The sequence below is a fragment of the Mobula hypostoma genome, chromosome 19, assembly GCF_963921235.1.
Source record: "Mobula hypostoma chromosome 19, sMobHyp1.1, whole genome shotgun sequence".
NCBI classification, from domain to species: Eukaryota; Metazoa; Chordata; class Chondrichthyes; order Myliobatiformes; family Myliobatidae; genus Mobula; species Mobula hypostoma.
The window spans coordinates 51,251,958-51,269,228 of record NC_086115.1 but is presented as its reverse complement, the minus strand read 5'-3'; the positions used below and the strand labels follow the sequence as shown (position 1 = coordinate 51,269,228).

Sequence of the window (17,271 nt, the reverse complement as noted above, 5' to 3'; positions counted from 1 at the left end):
CCTGGAAGCGGTGCGCCTCTCACGAGTGGTGAGAAGTACCGGACAACGCACAGGGTGAAAAGGTACGATCAGCGGGAACCCGGTGTGTGTCCGCCCTTGCCTGGGTGCCGGGTTCACTGCAGAGGATCGACTGCATCTGGAGGAGGGGTCACAGTCGGTGACCTCAGGTGACATCACCAAGGACCCGCCCAAATGCTGTCTGTGAGCCATCCCGCTGGTCTGTGAGTGAAGCTGTGCTGAATGATGAGTTGTTCCTATTCTATGTCTCTCTTCCCCACCTTGTCCATCGCCATGACAACGATTACTGCGAACTGAACTACAAACTGGACTGAACTTTGAGTCATTTTGAAATTGGTCATTTACCCCTAGACAACGATAGAGCTTGATTGATGCGGTTATCTTAATTCTGTGCACATGTGCGTTTATCATCGCTGAACTGTTGCATTTATTATCCTTTCGATTAATGTGTTGCTTGTTTCTTTAATAAAACTTTCTTAGTTCTAGTACTCCAGACTCCAACTGAGTGATCCATTTCTGCTGGTTTGGCAACCCAGTTACGGGGTACGTAACAATATTTATATCTGAGGTGGAACAAATGGCTCCAGATTGAACAGGTACTGTGCATGGACTGATACTGTTTGGTGGCAATCTCTTTTTAAAAAAAGAACAAACTGATATAAACTCAAGAGATTCTGCAGATGCTGGAAATCTTGAGCAACACACAGAATGCTTGAGGAGTTCAGCAAGTCAGGTAGCATCGACAGAGGGAAATAAACAGGTGACGCTTCGGGCTGAGACCCTGTATGCCTAATATACTCTTCAAGGACACCCTCTTAAGATGGATTACTATCTTCACTGTAAGCTTGAAATTTTTCTACCACGGACAGAAAGGTTATACATTAAATGTTGCAAGCACCTTTTGCTGACATCCACTAGGATCAATCAAGTGATGGGAGAATGGAAGAAAATGTCAAGACTGCTTTCAGTCAGCTCGATGACAACATCGTTGAATCAATGCAGCAAGAACTGTCCAACGTAAATGTTATAAAGCTTTATTAAGGTGCAGGAACACTTTGAGTTCAGATGGCTTCAGTTTAACAAATTAGCACAAAGTGACAATTTAATGTTGAATAATCATTCTAGTAGGCTTAGAATAAAAATGTTATTGGCATCCAGGTTATAATTTCAACCATAAATCCAAGTGCACACTGAACATATAAAATTATATAATTATATAATAATTATGCAGGAATATGAAAGGCACCATTTAGAACCTCAGCCACATCAATAAAAATGTTTAAATTACATTCTGCTTACTTGCCAAGCCAGAATAATTGTTTGTAAACAGCAACTAAAATAATCAAAGTGATTTGGAAAATGCTGCTAACATTTCATATACACATAAACTCCAAGTTTTGCTATCAGCTTTAAGTTTGCATCTACGCCAAACTTTTTATCAGAGTTATGACAAAGGCTTCAATAAAAATGACTTTAATGTAGCACTTCATTAAAGGGAAGTAACAGCTTCTGAAGATTACAACTAGCATGAAAATGTCCTTCTGTGGATCATAACCTCCACTTACAGTCCATACTTCCACTTGTGAGATCTAAAGCAAATTTGGTTTGCATTTTAGGTCGAGTATTTAAAATCGAACTTACCGATAAAATCATGACTCAAATATTATCCTGTTATCCATTGAAAATTTACCCTGAGAATCATTGCAAAACTTTTTATTTGTGTTAACCAGTGCCTGACATTTTTCTGCTTCCAATTAATTATTATGGTTATTTTTATATTTTTGCCTTAAGTAAATTTGAACAAAAACAATGCTACCTTTTCATATTTTCTCAAAAGAATTTCTTCCAGCTGCTGCTACAGTTCCATTTCCTCACCACCCTTCTTCTTAAAATGCAAGGCTTTGGCTCCAACTTGTGCACAAGAACTGTTTTTCCTTCTCCATCCCACCAAAGGCAGTGTACCTTTAGCCTCAGGGCGTATGCAAAAAATAAACAAATAGACAGGTCCCCTCGAGCCAGTGGGTGGCAGATATCATTATGAAAAGAGAGAGGAAGAGAAAAATAACTTTATAACTGATAGCGAATTGCAAAGGATGAAAACCAAAGAAGTAATCCTTTAGAATACGAGGGCAGATGCACTTGAATGCAGGCTGGTAAAGGGCAAAGAGAGATGTGAATCCATGTTTTCAGAGTGACATCCTGTTGAAGAACATGTAATTAAAGATTGAAGCGAGGGTGGGAAGGAAGGAGAGTGGAAATGGGACAAGTAGATTTGGAAGTATTAAATAGGAGAAATAACATTGGTGGAAGAATTACATTTTAAAAACAGCCACTCTTCTCAAAATAGCACATGTAAAATAAAACTAGATCAGCAAGGAAATAAAATGTTCCGAATATTTCATTTAGTAATCAGGAAGTGTTTTCCAATTTCAAACCAAACTGAGAGCATGATTGATGGAGAAAATAATTTTCATTTGGGCTTGCTGAATTACCATTGAAACTCAACCAGTTCACCAATTTACCTCAGGGAACTCTGACCCAGAATTTCTTAGCTTAAATTTAATTTCATTCCTCCTCAACATGGGTGACTTTTGGTGCACAAAACAATTTGAATACTTTAAGTGTAGCAAAGGTAATGTTGCCCACACACTGAGAGTTATCAGATCAGTGCACTGAAGAATTGTTGGTTCACATCCGAAGTCAATGAGAGACTGGGCCTGAAGGAAATTTGAATCATATGGCAATTGGTATCAGGGTGGAGGTACTGCCTGTGGGCCCTGGAAAAACATACCCTGCTCTTTTGAAGAACACTAATTAAATTAAATAATACTCAATCACTTTTAAGCACTCGGGTTATAAGGACATCCTGCTGGATCACTCAGTGTCTGATAGAAAAGTGTGTGACGTCTGTGTTGAATCCAGCAATGGTGAGGCACAGGAAGTGGGTATACTACTCAATAATTAATAGCCTTGCATCCGGTGAGTCTTAGCATTAACAGAGCTGGCTGTCTGTGTTAAGTCAGTTAAAAGGGGATTCCAGTCCCAAAACACTGTCAGTACATTGATGAAACCGAATAAGAAAATAAATGCACAATTATTCTCCATGGAGATCATTTTCAGCGTGAGCACAGTGGGCACATCAATAAATCAAAAGCTTTTTAATGAAGAGCAGTTGACGGCTCTGGGCCTCTATTCACTGGAATTCAGAAGAATGAGGGATGACCTCATCAAAACCTATAAAATGTTGATAGGCCTCGACAGAGCAGATGTGGAGAGGATGTTCCCTGTGGAAAGGAAGTCTTAGACCAGAGGACACAGCCTTGAAATAGAGGGATGTCTTTAGCCCGAGAGTGGTGAATCTGGGAATTCGTTGCCATGGGCAGCTGTTGAGGCCATGTCACTGGGTATAATTAAGGCAGAAGTTGATAGATTCTTGATTAGTCAGGGCATGAAGGATTATAAGGAGAAGGGTTTGAGAGAGAAAATGGATCTGCCATGATGAAAGGGTGGAGAAGACTTGATGGACCAAATGGCCCAATTTTACTCCTATATCTTATCGACTTATGGCTAAAAGCTTTTCAATGGTTCAAACTAAAAGCTAACCTTAACCTCTGTGATTATTTCATGACATACTCCATTGTTTCAATTTTCTGACATTTATTGCAGCACAGATTCATTCAGTGATAATAGTCTGTACTTTGAAGAGTATGAATTTTTTCCATTTGGTTTCAATGGTTAAAGTGTGTAAGGGCACCACTTGATTCTTCACATCCCCCTCGCCTCTGCCCCATCCAATGCTTCGACTGACTTCATGCACGGAGTTGGGTACAACTAGCACTGCTGACTAGAGACATATTTGTCTGCCCATTTGCTTTTGGCTGAAAGCAATTAGAACTTGGAATTTGGCATGGTGTCAGAACCAATGAAGACAACGTTTAAGATAGATTAAAATAATGCCATACATAACTCTTAAACATACTGCATACTTCGTATTTTGCAAACCACATATTGTTTATGTATTTGCTGCTGGCTTTTCACATGTTACACAGATCATCACAATTTAGTGTTAGGGTGTCTGAGACAGTGTTTATATTAGAATTCGTGAGCAGCTGTAGGTCGGCTGGTTAATTAGGTTCTGAAGAATCATGTTTAAAGAAAACGAATGCTTCCTTTATTTGGGCATTCAGTGCAATTCTCTGTACTCTTTCAGAATTTATTATGAGAAAGATGGATCGAAAACAGATTTCTAATTGCATTGTTGGCAGCAATTTGAAGAATGTGTGAAATTTCTCCAGTAAAATGGAGTTCTGCTATGTGACCTGAGAATGTATGGCAATGAAACAGGTCTAGATCGCTGGATATCTGCAGCCAGAACTAAACAAAATATATTTGCATAAGATTACTATGATAATATTACTAAAATGTATAGCTGAAGTATTCACAGGATTTAACAATTTCAGTGAATAATCCTATAATGTTGCAGCTCCATAGGTGATTTCAGTTTAGACCAGTTTCTACAGAAAAGCATCACACCAAAATAAAAATCAGGTAGTCTGTCTGTATGTAAGATTGTTGGGCAGACCTAAATGTTTAATACATGATATTTTGCTTCACTTTGTTTAAATGTTTGAATGCTTAGCCATTCCCTGTACTTGTGCTTAAGCTTGCATGGAAGAATCTTTGCATAAAATTGTCAAGAACCAGATGATATCCAGGATTGGAAGGCTTATCATATGAGGAGCGTTTGATGGCTCTTGGCCTTTACTCGCTGGAAGTCATAAGAATGGAGGGGGGGGGGGGGTAATTACACTGAAAGGCCTTGACAGAGTAGATGTGGACAGAATGTTTCCTGTGGTGGGGGAGTCTAAAACCAGAGGACACAGCCACAGAACAGAGGATGATCACTTAGAATGGAAAAGAGAGAGTGGTGAGTCTATGGAATTTGTTGCCACAGGCGGCTGTGGAGACCAGGTCCTAGGGCATATTTAAGGTAGAGGTTGATAGATGCTTGATTAGTCAGGGTATGAAGGGATACAGGGAGAAGTCAGAAGATTGGGGCTGAGAGGAAAATGGATCAGTCATGATAAAATGGCAGAGCAGACTCAATGGGCCAAATGACCTAATTCGGCTCCTACGTCTCATGGTTTTCATGATGGCTGATCCGTTTCCTTCTCAGTCCCAGTCTCCCGCCTTTTCACCATAATCCTTCATGCCCTGACTAATCAAGAATCTATCATTTCCTATCTTAAATATACTTGGCCTTCCCTAAGCTACTTCACATGACTACATTAGTAAAAAAATTTGCACCAAATTAGGAATTGGCTCCAGTGCTGCAGCCGAAGGTTTCTACTGAACAAATTCAGTTCAGTTTAGAGATATGTTGTTAGTGGCAGGGCCAGGGTTGGTATTAAACCTGTTACACGATTTTCTTTTGATTATTGATCTGGGCACAGTATGGAAAGTATATTTATGGATAACTCCAAAACCTGAGCAAGAGTGAATAATGCAGTGAAGAGCAATGAAATCTCAAAGATTGCAATGTGCTCAAGGACTGGATCACAGGTTGCCAAATGGCATTTAATTTAGATAAATGCAAAATCAAATAAAACAAACAGAACTAAAGATGTAGACTGCAAGTGACGGGCTCCTGAAATGGCTGCAGTGATGATTGGCTTCACGTCTGTAATCTCACTTTTGTGAAGTTTAGTTATTTGCTTACTTTTATTGTTTGCACAATTTGTTTATTTCCAGCACATTGGGTGTTTGATGATCTTCTTCTTTTTAATAGGTTCTTTGGGGTTTCTTTGTTTTGTGGCTGCTTGTAAGGAGACGGATCTCAAGGTTATATACAGTATACATAGTTTGATAATAAATGGACTTTTAACTTTGAACTTAAAATCCATGCATCATTTGCAGAAGACAACACTGAAGGAGGCTCTGTCTTGATGTAATTATGCACAGATTATAGAAGGTTATTGACTAAAGTAGAAAGACAACAGTTAAATTTATTTATTTATTTATTATTTTTAATTATTATTAATTTTTTTCTCTCTCCTTTTTCTCCCTCTGTCTCTCTCACTATACTCCTTGCCCATCCTCTGGGCTTCCCCCCTCCCCCTTTCTTTCTCCCTAGGCCTGCCGTGCCATGATCCTCTCATATCTTTCTTGAGCCTTTCTTGGGGGCTTTGCTATTGCTTGCTTGGTGGATGGACAGTGTTAATGCTTTTGCTGAAGTAACTGGGGGGATGAGTGGGGGGGCTTTGGGGTTCTAACATTTTTAACTGTCACCCATTTTTGGGGTTGTTATCGTGGATGTCTGTGAAGAACAAGAATTTCAGGTTGTATATTGAATATATTCTCAGGTATTTAATGGAACAATTGAAACTATATACCAAGGAAGTATCCATGCAGATAATATTTAGTATATGCTAAATCCCAGATTAGTTTCATCAAATGAGTGAGCTGTAGAGTAATTTTATCTTACTGTGTCTACTTTTGTTTTGATTATGATTTGTGGGTTCTGGCATGACTTTGGCAGAGTTAGGGCAGAGAGAACATATTCAGCCACGATGACTATGCCATCGAATGTAATAGGCTTGCTGAGTCAGCTGGTCTTTCCTCACATGTCCATTATGTTTGTTCCTATTTATTTATAGTACAACTCATAACTCTGTAATAAACTAAACTCTTTCAATATATTGATACATTGGTGAGGCCTAATTTGGAGTATTGTGTACAGTTTTGGTCACCTACCTACAGGAAAGATGTCAATAAGGTTGAAAGAATACAGAGAAAATTTACAAGCTTTTTGCAGGGTCTGGAGTTCCTGACTTAAAAGGAAAAGCTGGATAGATTATAATTTTATTCCTTGGTGCGTAGAAGATTAGAGGGGTATAGATAAGGTAAATGTAAGCAGGCTTTTTTCAATGAAGTTTGGTGGGACTACTACTAGAGGTCATGGGTTAAGGATGAAAGGTGAAATGCTCAAGGGAAATATGAGGGGAAACTTTTTCACTCAGAGGGTGATGAGAGCATGGAACAAGTGCCAGAGTAAGTGGTGCACACAAGCTTGATTTCAACATTTAAGAGAAGTTTGGATAGGTACACGGATGGGAAGGGTATACAGGGCTATGGTCCCAGTGCAGGTCAATGGGAGTAAGGAGTTTAAATGGCTTAGCATGGACTAGATGAGCCAAAGAGCCTGTTTCTGTGCTGTACTTTTCTACAACTTTATGATGACTTTATATGGAGAAAAGCTAAAGGGATAAATTTATGTGATATATGAATAAAACCAATATAGTCTCTGTTAGAGGGGGCCAGTGTTTCCAAACAATAATAGTTAAAATGTCCTATGTAAGTGTGGACTAGTGTGTGGTACATCATGCAGAAAAAGTGCTGAATAATGTAAAAGTTGCATATGTTCTATTAAAATAAGACAATGAATGCTGTAGTCACAGGTAATACAAATACCAATTGCATCTTGTACTTTAAAAGAATGCACTATTTTGTATAAAACATCTCGCAATGTAACAATATAGAGAAGTCTGTTTTGGTCAGGTTTTGCATGGGAGGAGTTCCTACAACTGGCGACGTCTATGCCGAACCCGCCTGAACCGTTTAAGTGACAGATTAATCGGCTGCTTCCCGAATTTCTCCATTATCTCTTTAATTCTTGCCAGGTTTGTCCGGGCCAAAACAAAGTGGCACGGCGTCGCTCCCATGTCGTACCCCACCTCACAGCTTCGGGTTGCACTTGAGTAGCCTTCCGCCTTCGCCGTGACCTTGTATTCGCCTGGATTTAAGAGTCGCCAATAGTCCCCATCAGCAGCTACAACAGAGATGCATCCACAGTATTAGAAGGTTACGCTGATTTAACGCACTACAACCTTCAGCTGTGACACCGCACTTCAGATTATGATGAGTCTTCAACAGGAAGGCAGCTGCTGACACTTGGCTGCCAACCCAACATCTATTTGATTGCTCTTCAAAATCAGCTGCAGTGCCACAAGTTTAATTTCTTTCGAAACTGCAGCATTTTAATAATGGTTGAAGTGGCTGGGCGCACACGGTTTGATTTTAGGCTTGCCCATTTATATATTGTCAACTGAATGCTAGATTAGATTAGATTAGATTAGATTCAGCTTTATTGTCATTGTGCCGAGTACAGAAACAAAGCCAACGAAATGCAGTTAGTATCTAACCAGAAATGCAAAGAATAGTGTTATTTACAAAATAACTGCAAATAAAAAGTAAGTGCTACAGCACACAAATATGAAAGTACTGAGACAGTATAATATGGGTGCAATACTGCTTAGCGCTGTGATGTGAGGTTCTGCAGGGTCACAGCCTCAGGGAAGAAGCTCTTCCTGTGCCTGCTGGGGCGGGAGCGGAGGCTCCTGTAGCACCTACCGGATGGGAGGAGAGTAAAAAGTCCATGGTTAGGGTGAGATGCATCCTTGATAATGCCTTTCGCCCTGCCCAGGCAGTGTTTATGGTAGATGTTCTCAATGGTGGGCAATTGGGTGCCAATAATCCGCTGGGCAGTTTTCACCACACGCTGGAGTGCTTTGTGGTCCGATACGGGACAATTGCCATACCACACTGAGATGCAGTTGGTGAGTATGCTCTCAATGGCACAGCGGTAAAAGTCCGTCAGTATCCTGGGACAGAGGTGAGCTTTCTTGATGCGCCACAGGAAATAAAGGCGCTGTTGTGCCTTTTTGATCAGGATGTAGGAGTTCAGGGACCAGGTGAGATCCTCGGAAATGTGGACACCAAGGAATTTGAAGCTTGATACACGCTCCACTACAGCTCCGCCTTACTGGTGAATGGGTCTGACTGTACTGTGCCTCTGGCAAACTTAGTTTTCCCTTTAAAGGTGTAGATTACACAGGTTATTTTCTATGCAATTTAATCTTAGCACAAAACAATGAATGTTAATTGACAAGATTTCAAACATATGTATAAATGGAATATGAAGCAATACTTCAAACTGTACAGCACAGTACGGCCCCCTCAGCTCTCAATATTCAGCCAACCAATATATGATCAATCTAACCCTTCCCTCCTACACAGCGCATAACCCCCCATTTTTCTTACACTCATGTGCCTATCTAAGAGTCTTCGGAATGTCTCTTATGTATTAGCCTCTACCAGCACCTCCAGCAGACCGTTTCAGTCACGTACCTCTGACATGTCCCCTAATCTTTTTCTCCATTTACCTTAAACATATGTCATAGAGTCATAGAAAAGTATTGCACAGAAACAGGCTCTTTGGCCCATCTAATCCATGGCAGACCATTTAAAGTGCCTAGTTCCATTGACTTGCACCCGGACCATAGCCCTCCATACCCTTACCATCCATGTACCTATCCAAACTTCTCTTAAACGTTGAAATCGAGCTCACATGCACCACTTGCACTGGCAGCTCGTTCCACAGTCTCAGGACTTCCTGAGTGAAGAAGTGTCCCTTCATGTTCCCCTTAAACTTTCAGTCTTTCACCTTTAACCCATGACCTCTAGTTGTAGTCCCACCCAACCTCATGGAAAAAGCCTGCTTGCATTTACTCTATCTATACCTCTCATAATTTTGTATACCTCTATTAAATCCCCTCCCAGTGTTCTATTTTCCAAGGAAACGAGTCCTAACCTGTGCAATCTTTCCATATAACTCAGGTGCAACACCTTTGTAAATTTTCTCTCTACTCTTTCAACCTTATTTACATCTTTCCTGTAGGTAGATGTCCACTGGTACTGGCCATTGCCGGCCTAGAAAAAAAAGTTGCTGGCTGTCCACTCTATCAATGTCTCCCTTTATCTTAAACAACTCTGTGAAGTTGCCTTTCATCCTTCTTTGCTCCAAAGAGAAAAGCTCTGTCTCACTCAACTTTACCTCAAAAGGCCCTCTAATCCAGGCAGCATCCTGGTAAATCTCCCCTGCAAACTCCCTAAAATTCCACATTCTTCCCATAATGGGGCAACCGGAACTGAACACAATATTCTCAGTGTAGTTTAATCAGAATCTTATAAAGCTGCAATATTACCTTACAGCTCTTGAACTCAATCCCCTGATAAATGAAGGCCAGCACACCATACGATACAGAAACTCGACTTCTCATTCCGCTCTGATATTCATGAAGCTGTGGAGATCCACATTGAGAGCCATTGATGGAAAGTCATTTCCTACCAAATTGCTTGATATTGAGCCATTACACTTCCGACGTATTCTGCTCATTTGAGTGATACTTTGGGAAATATATTTATCTAAATTGATTGGCTATTTTTACCAACAACTCAGATAGTTATCACTCAGAGAGTTTTTGTTGATTATATGAAATTTCTGCTGACTCCCCATTACAAAGGGGAAACTCTAAAACAAAGCAGCCCACACACAAAATGCTGGAGGAACTCAGCAAGTCAGGCAGCATCTGTGGAAAAGAGTGAACAGTCAACGTTTCGGGCCGAGACCCTTCACTGGTCCCAGTGAAGTGTCACAGCCCAAAACGTCTACTGTTTACTCCTTTCCATAGATGCTCCTGGCCCGCTGAGGTCTCCAGCATTTTGTGTGTGTTGCGTTGGATTTCCAGCTTCTGCAAATTTTCTCATGTCTGTGAAATCCAAGCCAGTATTTCTTGCATAAATTAATGTAATTTAATGCTTACTTATATATTTAGGTCCGATTTCTTTGAAGAAAAGGTTAATTTTTTTTTACCTGTTGTAACATCATGATTTATGCCTTCAACTGATATCACAGCATTTGGAATTCCTCTTCCATGTTTATCTTGCACTAAACCTTTGATACCCCGATGAACCTGATTAGGATAAAATATTAATACTGAAATCGACAAAAATAGAAATGTTACACTTCTGCATTTATATATCTTCTGACTGCTATTAACTACTAAGTGCCATTCATCTAATCACACACCTCAGGCAAGTCTTAAATATACTTTATCGGGGAATGGAATATTCTGCATACCGAGATATGGGGGAAAGGATCTTTACCACTGTTATATACATCAAATTATTATCATTTGTGCACATATATATGAAATGATGTGAATGTCCATTTTTAAGATTGATCCCTTCAAATATTCTGCAGTTACATTTGGTGTTAATCATGTACAAAATACTGCTTGCAATAGGGACATCTAGAGACAACAGAGTCATGAATATACATGGGTTGAGATTAGTTTGGTTTCGAACACATGTTTGCAGTGGGTGGAGAGAAATGTATGAAAATGAAATGTAACAAGGCACAGGAAGGTGCAGGGCAATATTAGAACAGATGACAAACATCCTGACTTGATACAAGGCAAAATGAAAGAACTCCTTTAGAAATATCCAAGATGTAACAGGCACAAATGAAGTGAAAGTAAAGCCAATGTACAGATTTATTTGATTCCTTTAATTAAATTCCTCGGCTGCTGTGGTGGGATTTGAACTTGTGACCCTCTAAATGAATGGTACAGGTCTCATCAATCTGCGGTTCACTGCCTGATGAAGTGGAAGTGTTGCTGCAAGTGAGACCTTGAACTGATCATAGTAAGTTCATCTTTCACATTGATGCGGACACTTCGGAACTAATTCCATGCCTCTACACTCCGAACAAACAGAATGTATGCAGATCTTTTGCCTGATTCATAGAAATGCAGTCTAGTGAGGGAATACCCTCAGTCAACATGTAAGGCTATGAAATGGTCCTTTTCATCCAATTCAGATACACTGTACTTTCCAAGACCAAACAAAAGGGTAAGGATTTGGAATTTCTATTGGATTTCGCCCAAAATAAAATCAAAAGCCTTAGGAGCAATATATACAACGTTGTGTATTTTTAGGTTCAAATTGTAAATTATTTCCGCAGATACTACATCAACATGTTCATCCTAAAATGTAGATTGAGCTCTGGTAGATATCTAGGCTTCAAACCCCCAAGATGTTACGCATCCTATTAACATAAATCAAAAGCATTCACATTAGCACCTTGGTAAATCAAAAATAATTGTACAGTAATAAATTATTCCTAACTAATATTTTTCTTCAGCACCATAATATTATGAGATATTGGTCTGCACCTTCACTGCATATAAACATACTGATTTATAAGCAGGGCAAAGTATGAAAGATAAAGTAATAGCTATAATTTTACCTTGATGAAAAAAATGTCCTGCAGGAATTGCAAGGGGTTACTCATCAATGTAATCTTGCATCTTTGAAAGCCTTGTGCTTTTTTTATGGTCATTCCCTTTGGATATGTCATTATCACAAATCCACCTTTCTTTGAAAATTACTTTCAAATTACTTAGAACCACATCAAAATAACAACATAAGCAAGTTTCCTATTTTCCTATTTACTCCTGAGAAAATGGAGAAATGTTCTATGGCAGGTCTATTTCTCTACTTTAAAGCACAAGATATTGGCAATTTTTTAAAACTGTGTCGTTTAAAGTGTGCGCACTTTGAAAGGAATTGTCATGCCGTAAAGAGTTAACTATAAATGGGTGTCAGAATTAATGAGGAAAGCATTCTTTATTCACAAATTAGTTAGAAGGTTTTTAACCCATTATTATGTTTGGCATTTAAGTTAATGATATACTGATGGGAAGATGCTATACAGAAAGCAGTTACTTGATGCCTGATATCAAGAGCAGTTCAAAAGAAATAGCTTGTAGTGAGTAAATGTTGGACAATTGCAATTAGTTACAAAGTTTGTTAAGAATGGAAGACTAAATTAAGGGGTGACCTCAATGAGGCCCATCGAATGTTGAAAGGCCTCAATAGAGTGGATGTGGAGAGGATGTTTCCTGTATCGGGGGAGTCTAAGACCAAAAGACACAGCCTCCGAATAGAACCGTGTCCTTTTAGAATGGAGCAGAGGAGAGAGTGGTGAATCTGTGGAATTCGTTGCCTCAGGTGGCTGTGGAGGCCAAGTCATTGGGTATATTTAAGGCCGAGGATGATATATCCTTGATTAATCAGGGTATGAAGGGATATGAGGAGAAGAGATGAGATTAGAGCTGAGAGGGAAAATGAATCAGCTATGATGAAATGGTGGAGCAGACTCGATGGGTCAAATGGCCTAATTCTTCTCATATACCTTATGCTCTTATGGCCTCTATATTGTGGATGGCCATTGATTTACAGGGTCTGCCCTTCAGGAGCTACTAATTCCAATTGCAGCACACAGCTAGTGCAGAATACATCATAGATACAGAAAAGAAACAATGCTGCCATACAGAGCAAAGTTTGCTGGAGAAACTCGGCGGGGCAAGCAGCACCTGCGAAGACAACGAGAAACTGCAGGTGACAATTTGAATTGACACCCTGCATTGCCTGAGTGCCTGGAACTAGCTGAAGCCTACGTGGACTTATTGCGGCAAGCCTGCACAACTGAAACACAACATACATCATCATCTGATTTACTGAACGGAAGAATGAAGGATAAAGTTAATTATGCTCTGAGCATTCTGTACAGGAAAGAAGTGTTAGAAGGTGTGTCAAATGCAGCAGATGAATTGTTGACTCATCCCAAAGGCTGTATCTATCTTTGGACTAGGATGAGCGTATGGGCCACAGTCACAGTGTGCGATGGTCTCCACTCAACATGGCAATGCAGTTACAACCTTGTCACATCCCTAAACAATAGCTGCCATTTGTTGAAGACTAAAAATAGCTTACAGCTTTGTGTCATTTTCTGTCAATTGTACCTCTAACAGGACCATGACCAACTAACCTCTTATGTGAATAAATTGTAGCAAACCAAGTGAAACAAAATGAAAATACAATCTTAGATTTTTAAGAAATCCCAGTATGAAATCTTTAAATTTTGTTGTAGACTCTTAACCTTTTACTTCAATGGATATTTTTTGCCACAGCAAACAAAATTTATGCAACCTCTATGAATTTACATTGGAGGTAGGTGCTTCTAATTTATTTATTTTTAATTTAATGGGGCAGGTAATGATATTGAAAGTGGAAAATTTTTGCTTAACCTTCCTATTTTTCCCGTGATGTGGTGACTCTTGTGTCTGTGCACAGCTACATCTCAATTAAGTAAAAGCACGCACGCGGGAGATGGCTTTAACTGGTTTAGTCACATTGCAGTGAGAGTGAGAACAATGTGCATGCATAGAGAACAGTGCTTGTGCAGACAACAGATCAATACATAATGCTAAGGGGGGGAGTCATTGCTCAAAAAGAAATAGATCCATATATTACACTTCCTCCCCCTTTAGATTAACACAACATAAATATATATATGTACAAAACATTCAGTTTCCCTTTCATAAACACATATTCCAAATAAACATGCTTTCATAATAACAGTCCATAACTATCTTCACAGTTCTAAACGTTCAGTCTTTTGGACAGCATTCTGTTTCTTTCAGGGTAGTGCCACTGGGCCTGTGGAGTAGCATCAGGTTTGGTATGTGCCTTGTCTAAGGCAATGTTCTCAGTTTCCAGTGTCACATGATCATCACTGAGCAGTAAGTCCGGTGACTGTAACCTGTCTGACTTGTGGGATGCAATCAACTCAGGTGCGTTCTTCAGTTCAGCATCCGGTATCTGGTTCACATGACATTTCCATGTACGACCTTGAACATCAACTGTGTACGTCAGTGGTCTTGTTCTTGTAGCTATTCGACTGGGTGTCCACTTGTCTTCTTGGTAATCATGCACTAGGACTTCATCTCCAATCTCGAAGCTCCTTGCTGCTTCACTTGGCAACTGGCTGAACTGTTTATTCTGCACTTACCCCCACAGATCTGGTTTCAGGAGGTCTGTGTGAGAGCTCAGATTCCTGCTCATGAACAGCATTGCCGGTGTTTGATTTGTCATTGCATGAACAGAGTTCCGATACACAAAAAGGAAGTTGTCCACCTTGTGCTGTAGAGAAATGTCCTCCTTGTCCATAGCTTTAATGGACTTCTTGAATGTCTGGATAAACATTTTAGCTCACTCATTCATTGCTGGCTAATGAGGAGCTGATATGAAAAGTCTGATGCCATTTTTCTTCATGAACAGTCAAAATTTTCTGACGTGTATTGTGGTCTGTTGTCACTCACAATTTGTCCTGGTAAGCCATTTCTGGCGAAGATAGTCCTCAGAGCAGAAACAGTCTTTGATGAGGTGATGGGTTTTATTGGTACAACGTCTGGCCACTTTGAATGAGCATCCACAGCAATCAGAAACATGGAGTCCATGAATGGTCCAGTAAAGTCAATATGTACTCTTTGCCATGATGATGGCCACTCCCATGGGTGTTTATTCCCCATACTAGACTAAGGGCCTCTCAGTCTCCTCCTATTTGTAATACCCAGTGATCATCACCAAACTCCAATTAGACCAGTCTATGAAAGCTACAGAAGAAAGAGAAAACTGATGAGATTTTCAACAGAAAATGTCAAGAATTTCAGCAGGACACACAAGAAGCTGCAGAGGGCAGTGTACACAGCCCAGTCCATCACAGGCTATTCCCTCCCCAACGAAGAGAGCATCTACAATCGCTGAGAGTTACTCCCGATTCTCTAGCATTTTAGGATAGTAGTAATCATTTGTGAAGATTGTTCTCTTGTTTCCAGCGTTTTGTGCTCGTCAGTGATCTTGAAGTAAATGCAATTGGGTGTTCAGATCCATTTTTCATAGTGTGTGACAAAACGTCTCCAATGCCATAAGGGGATGCGTCATGCACCAGTCTGATGGGCAGAGATGGGTCATAACAGGTGAGCAGTTCATTGGATGTTATTAGTCTCTTTGTTTCCTTGAATGCTTTTTCACATCTTTCTGACCATTCCCACCCTGCTTCTGTCTGTAACAGTGCGTTCAATGGATGCAGCACTGTAGCAATGTTTGGAAGAAACCGGTGGTAGTAGTTTATAAGCCCCAAGTATGACCTGAGTTGCGACACATTTTCTGGTTTAGGTGCCTGTAGCACTGCTTTAATCTTCTCTTGTGGCTTGTGTAAGCAATGCTTGTCACTGACATGTCCACAATATGAGATTTCAATCTTAAACAACTCACATTTCTCTCTCCTTGCGTGCAGACCATATTCACTCAGCCTGGTAAGCACTTTACCAAGGCTCTGGAGGTGTTCTTCATCATTGTTGCCAATCAGGATGATGTCATCAAGGTAACATTTTGCTCCTGCGATATCTTGGAGCACTTGGTCCATTGTTCTTTGCCAAATTGCTGGAGTTGATTGCCTCAAGATTCAGGGGAAGAAGATTTAGGTCGGAGATGAGGAGAAACTGTTTTTCCCAGAGAGCGGTGAATCTGTGGAATTCTCTGCCCAGGGAAGCAGTTGCGGCTTCTTCACTAGGTATATTTAAGGTACAGTTAGATAGATTTTTACATAGTAGGGGAATTAAGGGTTATGGGAAAAAGGCAGGTAGTTGGAGCTGAGTTTACGGACAGATCAGCCATGATCTTATTGTATGGCGGGGCAGGCTCGATGGGCCGGATGGCCTACTCCTGCTCCTATTTCTTATGTTCTTATGATATTAAAGATGAGAAAGTTATACTGGAATAGTCCCTTGTGAAAGTTGATTGTGATGAATTTCCTGCTTGACTCCTCAAACTCCATTTGCAGATAGGCTTGTGACAAATCAATCTTTGAAAACCTCTCCCCGCTGGCCAAAGATGCAGAAATGTCTTCTATTTGTGCCAGGGGATACTGCACAGTACACAGAACCAGGTTAAACTCACCTTCAAATCCCCACATATGCGATGGCTGCAGCCTTCCCTTTCCTGATCACCGGGTCAATGGGCATGGCCCAATTGCTCCACTTAAGCTTGGACAGAATTCTAGGTGTCTCCAAGCTCTGCAGTTCAGCATCCACTTTAGGACATAGTAACATGCACTGGACATGCTTTGTGGAATCTTGGTGTTGCTGCTTCATTCAATTCAATTCTGGCCTTCATCTCTTTGAGTTTACCAATCCCCTTCTCAAACACCTTCTCATTAGCATTAAGCAGCTGTGCCCGTCTCTAGTTAGTGCTACCACTTGGGCTGCCATTGTCTGTTGATGTCACACTGAGAACTTGGATTGAGTGCCAGTCTAGTTGGATTTTTCTCAAACATTCACGTCCAAAAAGTCCTGTCCTTCCACTTTTCAATACATAAAGCTGTAAACTACTGTGTTTGGCCTCCATAAGTCAAATTTACCTTCAGTTTGCCTTTGGGAGACACTTTTTTGCCTGTGTAGGTCTTTAGCATCTACTACGTCGACAGCCTCTGTAATTATGGACAAAGCT

At 40.3% G+C, this 17,271-nt stretch overlaps 1 protein-coding gene across 2 annotated transcripts in view; it reads right to left on the bottom strand.

The window, feature by feature from the left end:
• Positions 1–1,051: 1,051 nt before the first annotated feature.
• Positions 1,052–17,271, bottom strand: part of LOC134359034 (inactive carboxypeptidase-like protein X2) — a 231,333-nt gene continuing 215,113 nt past the window's right edge. For both annotated transcript variants that reach the window (XM_063071868.1, XM_063071869.1), the window contains 2 exons: positions 10,730–10,829; positions 1,052–7,846 (listed from right to left, as the gene is read on the bottom strand). In XM_063071868.1, the coding sequence (XP_062927938.1) occupies positions 7,596–7,846; positions 10,730–10,829 (351 nt within the window). In that variant the 3' untranslated portion in view covers positions 1,052–7,595. The remainder of the gene's footprint in view (positions 7,847–10,729; positions 10,830–17,271) is intronic.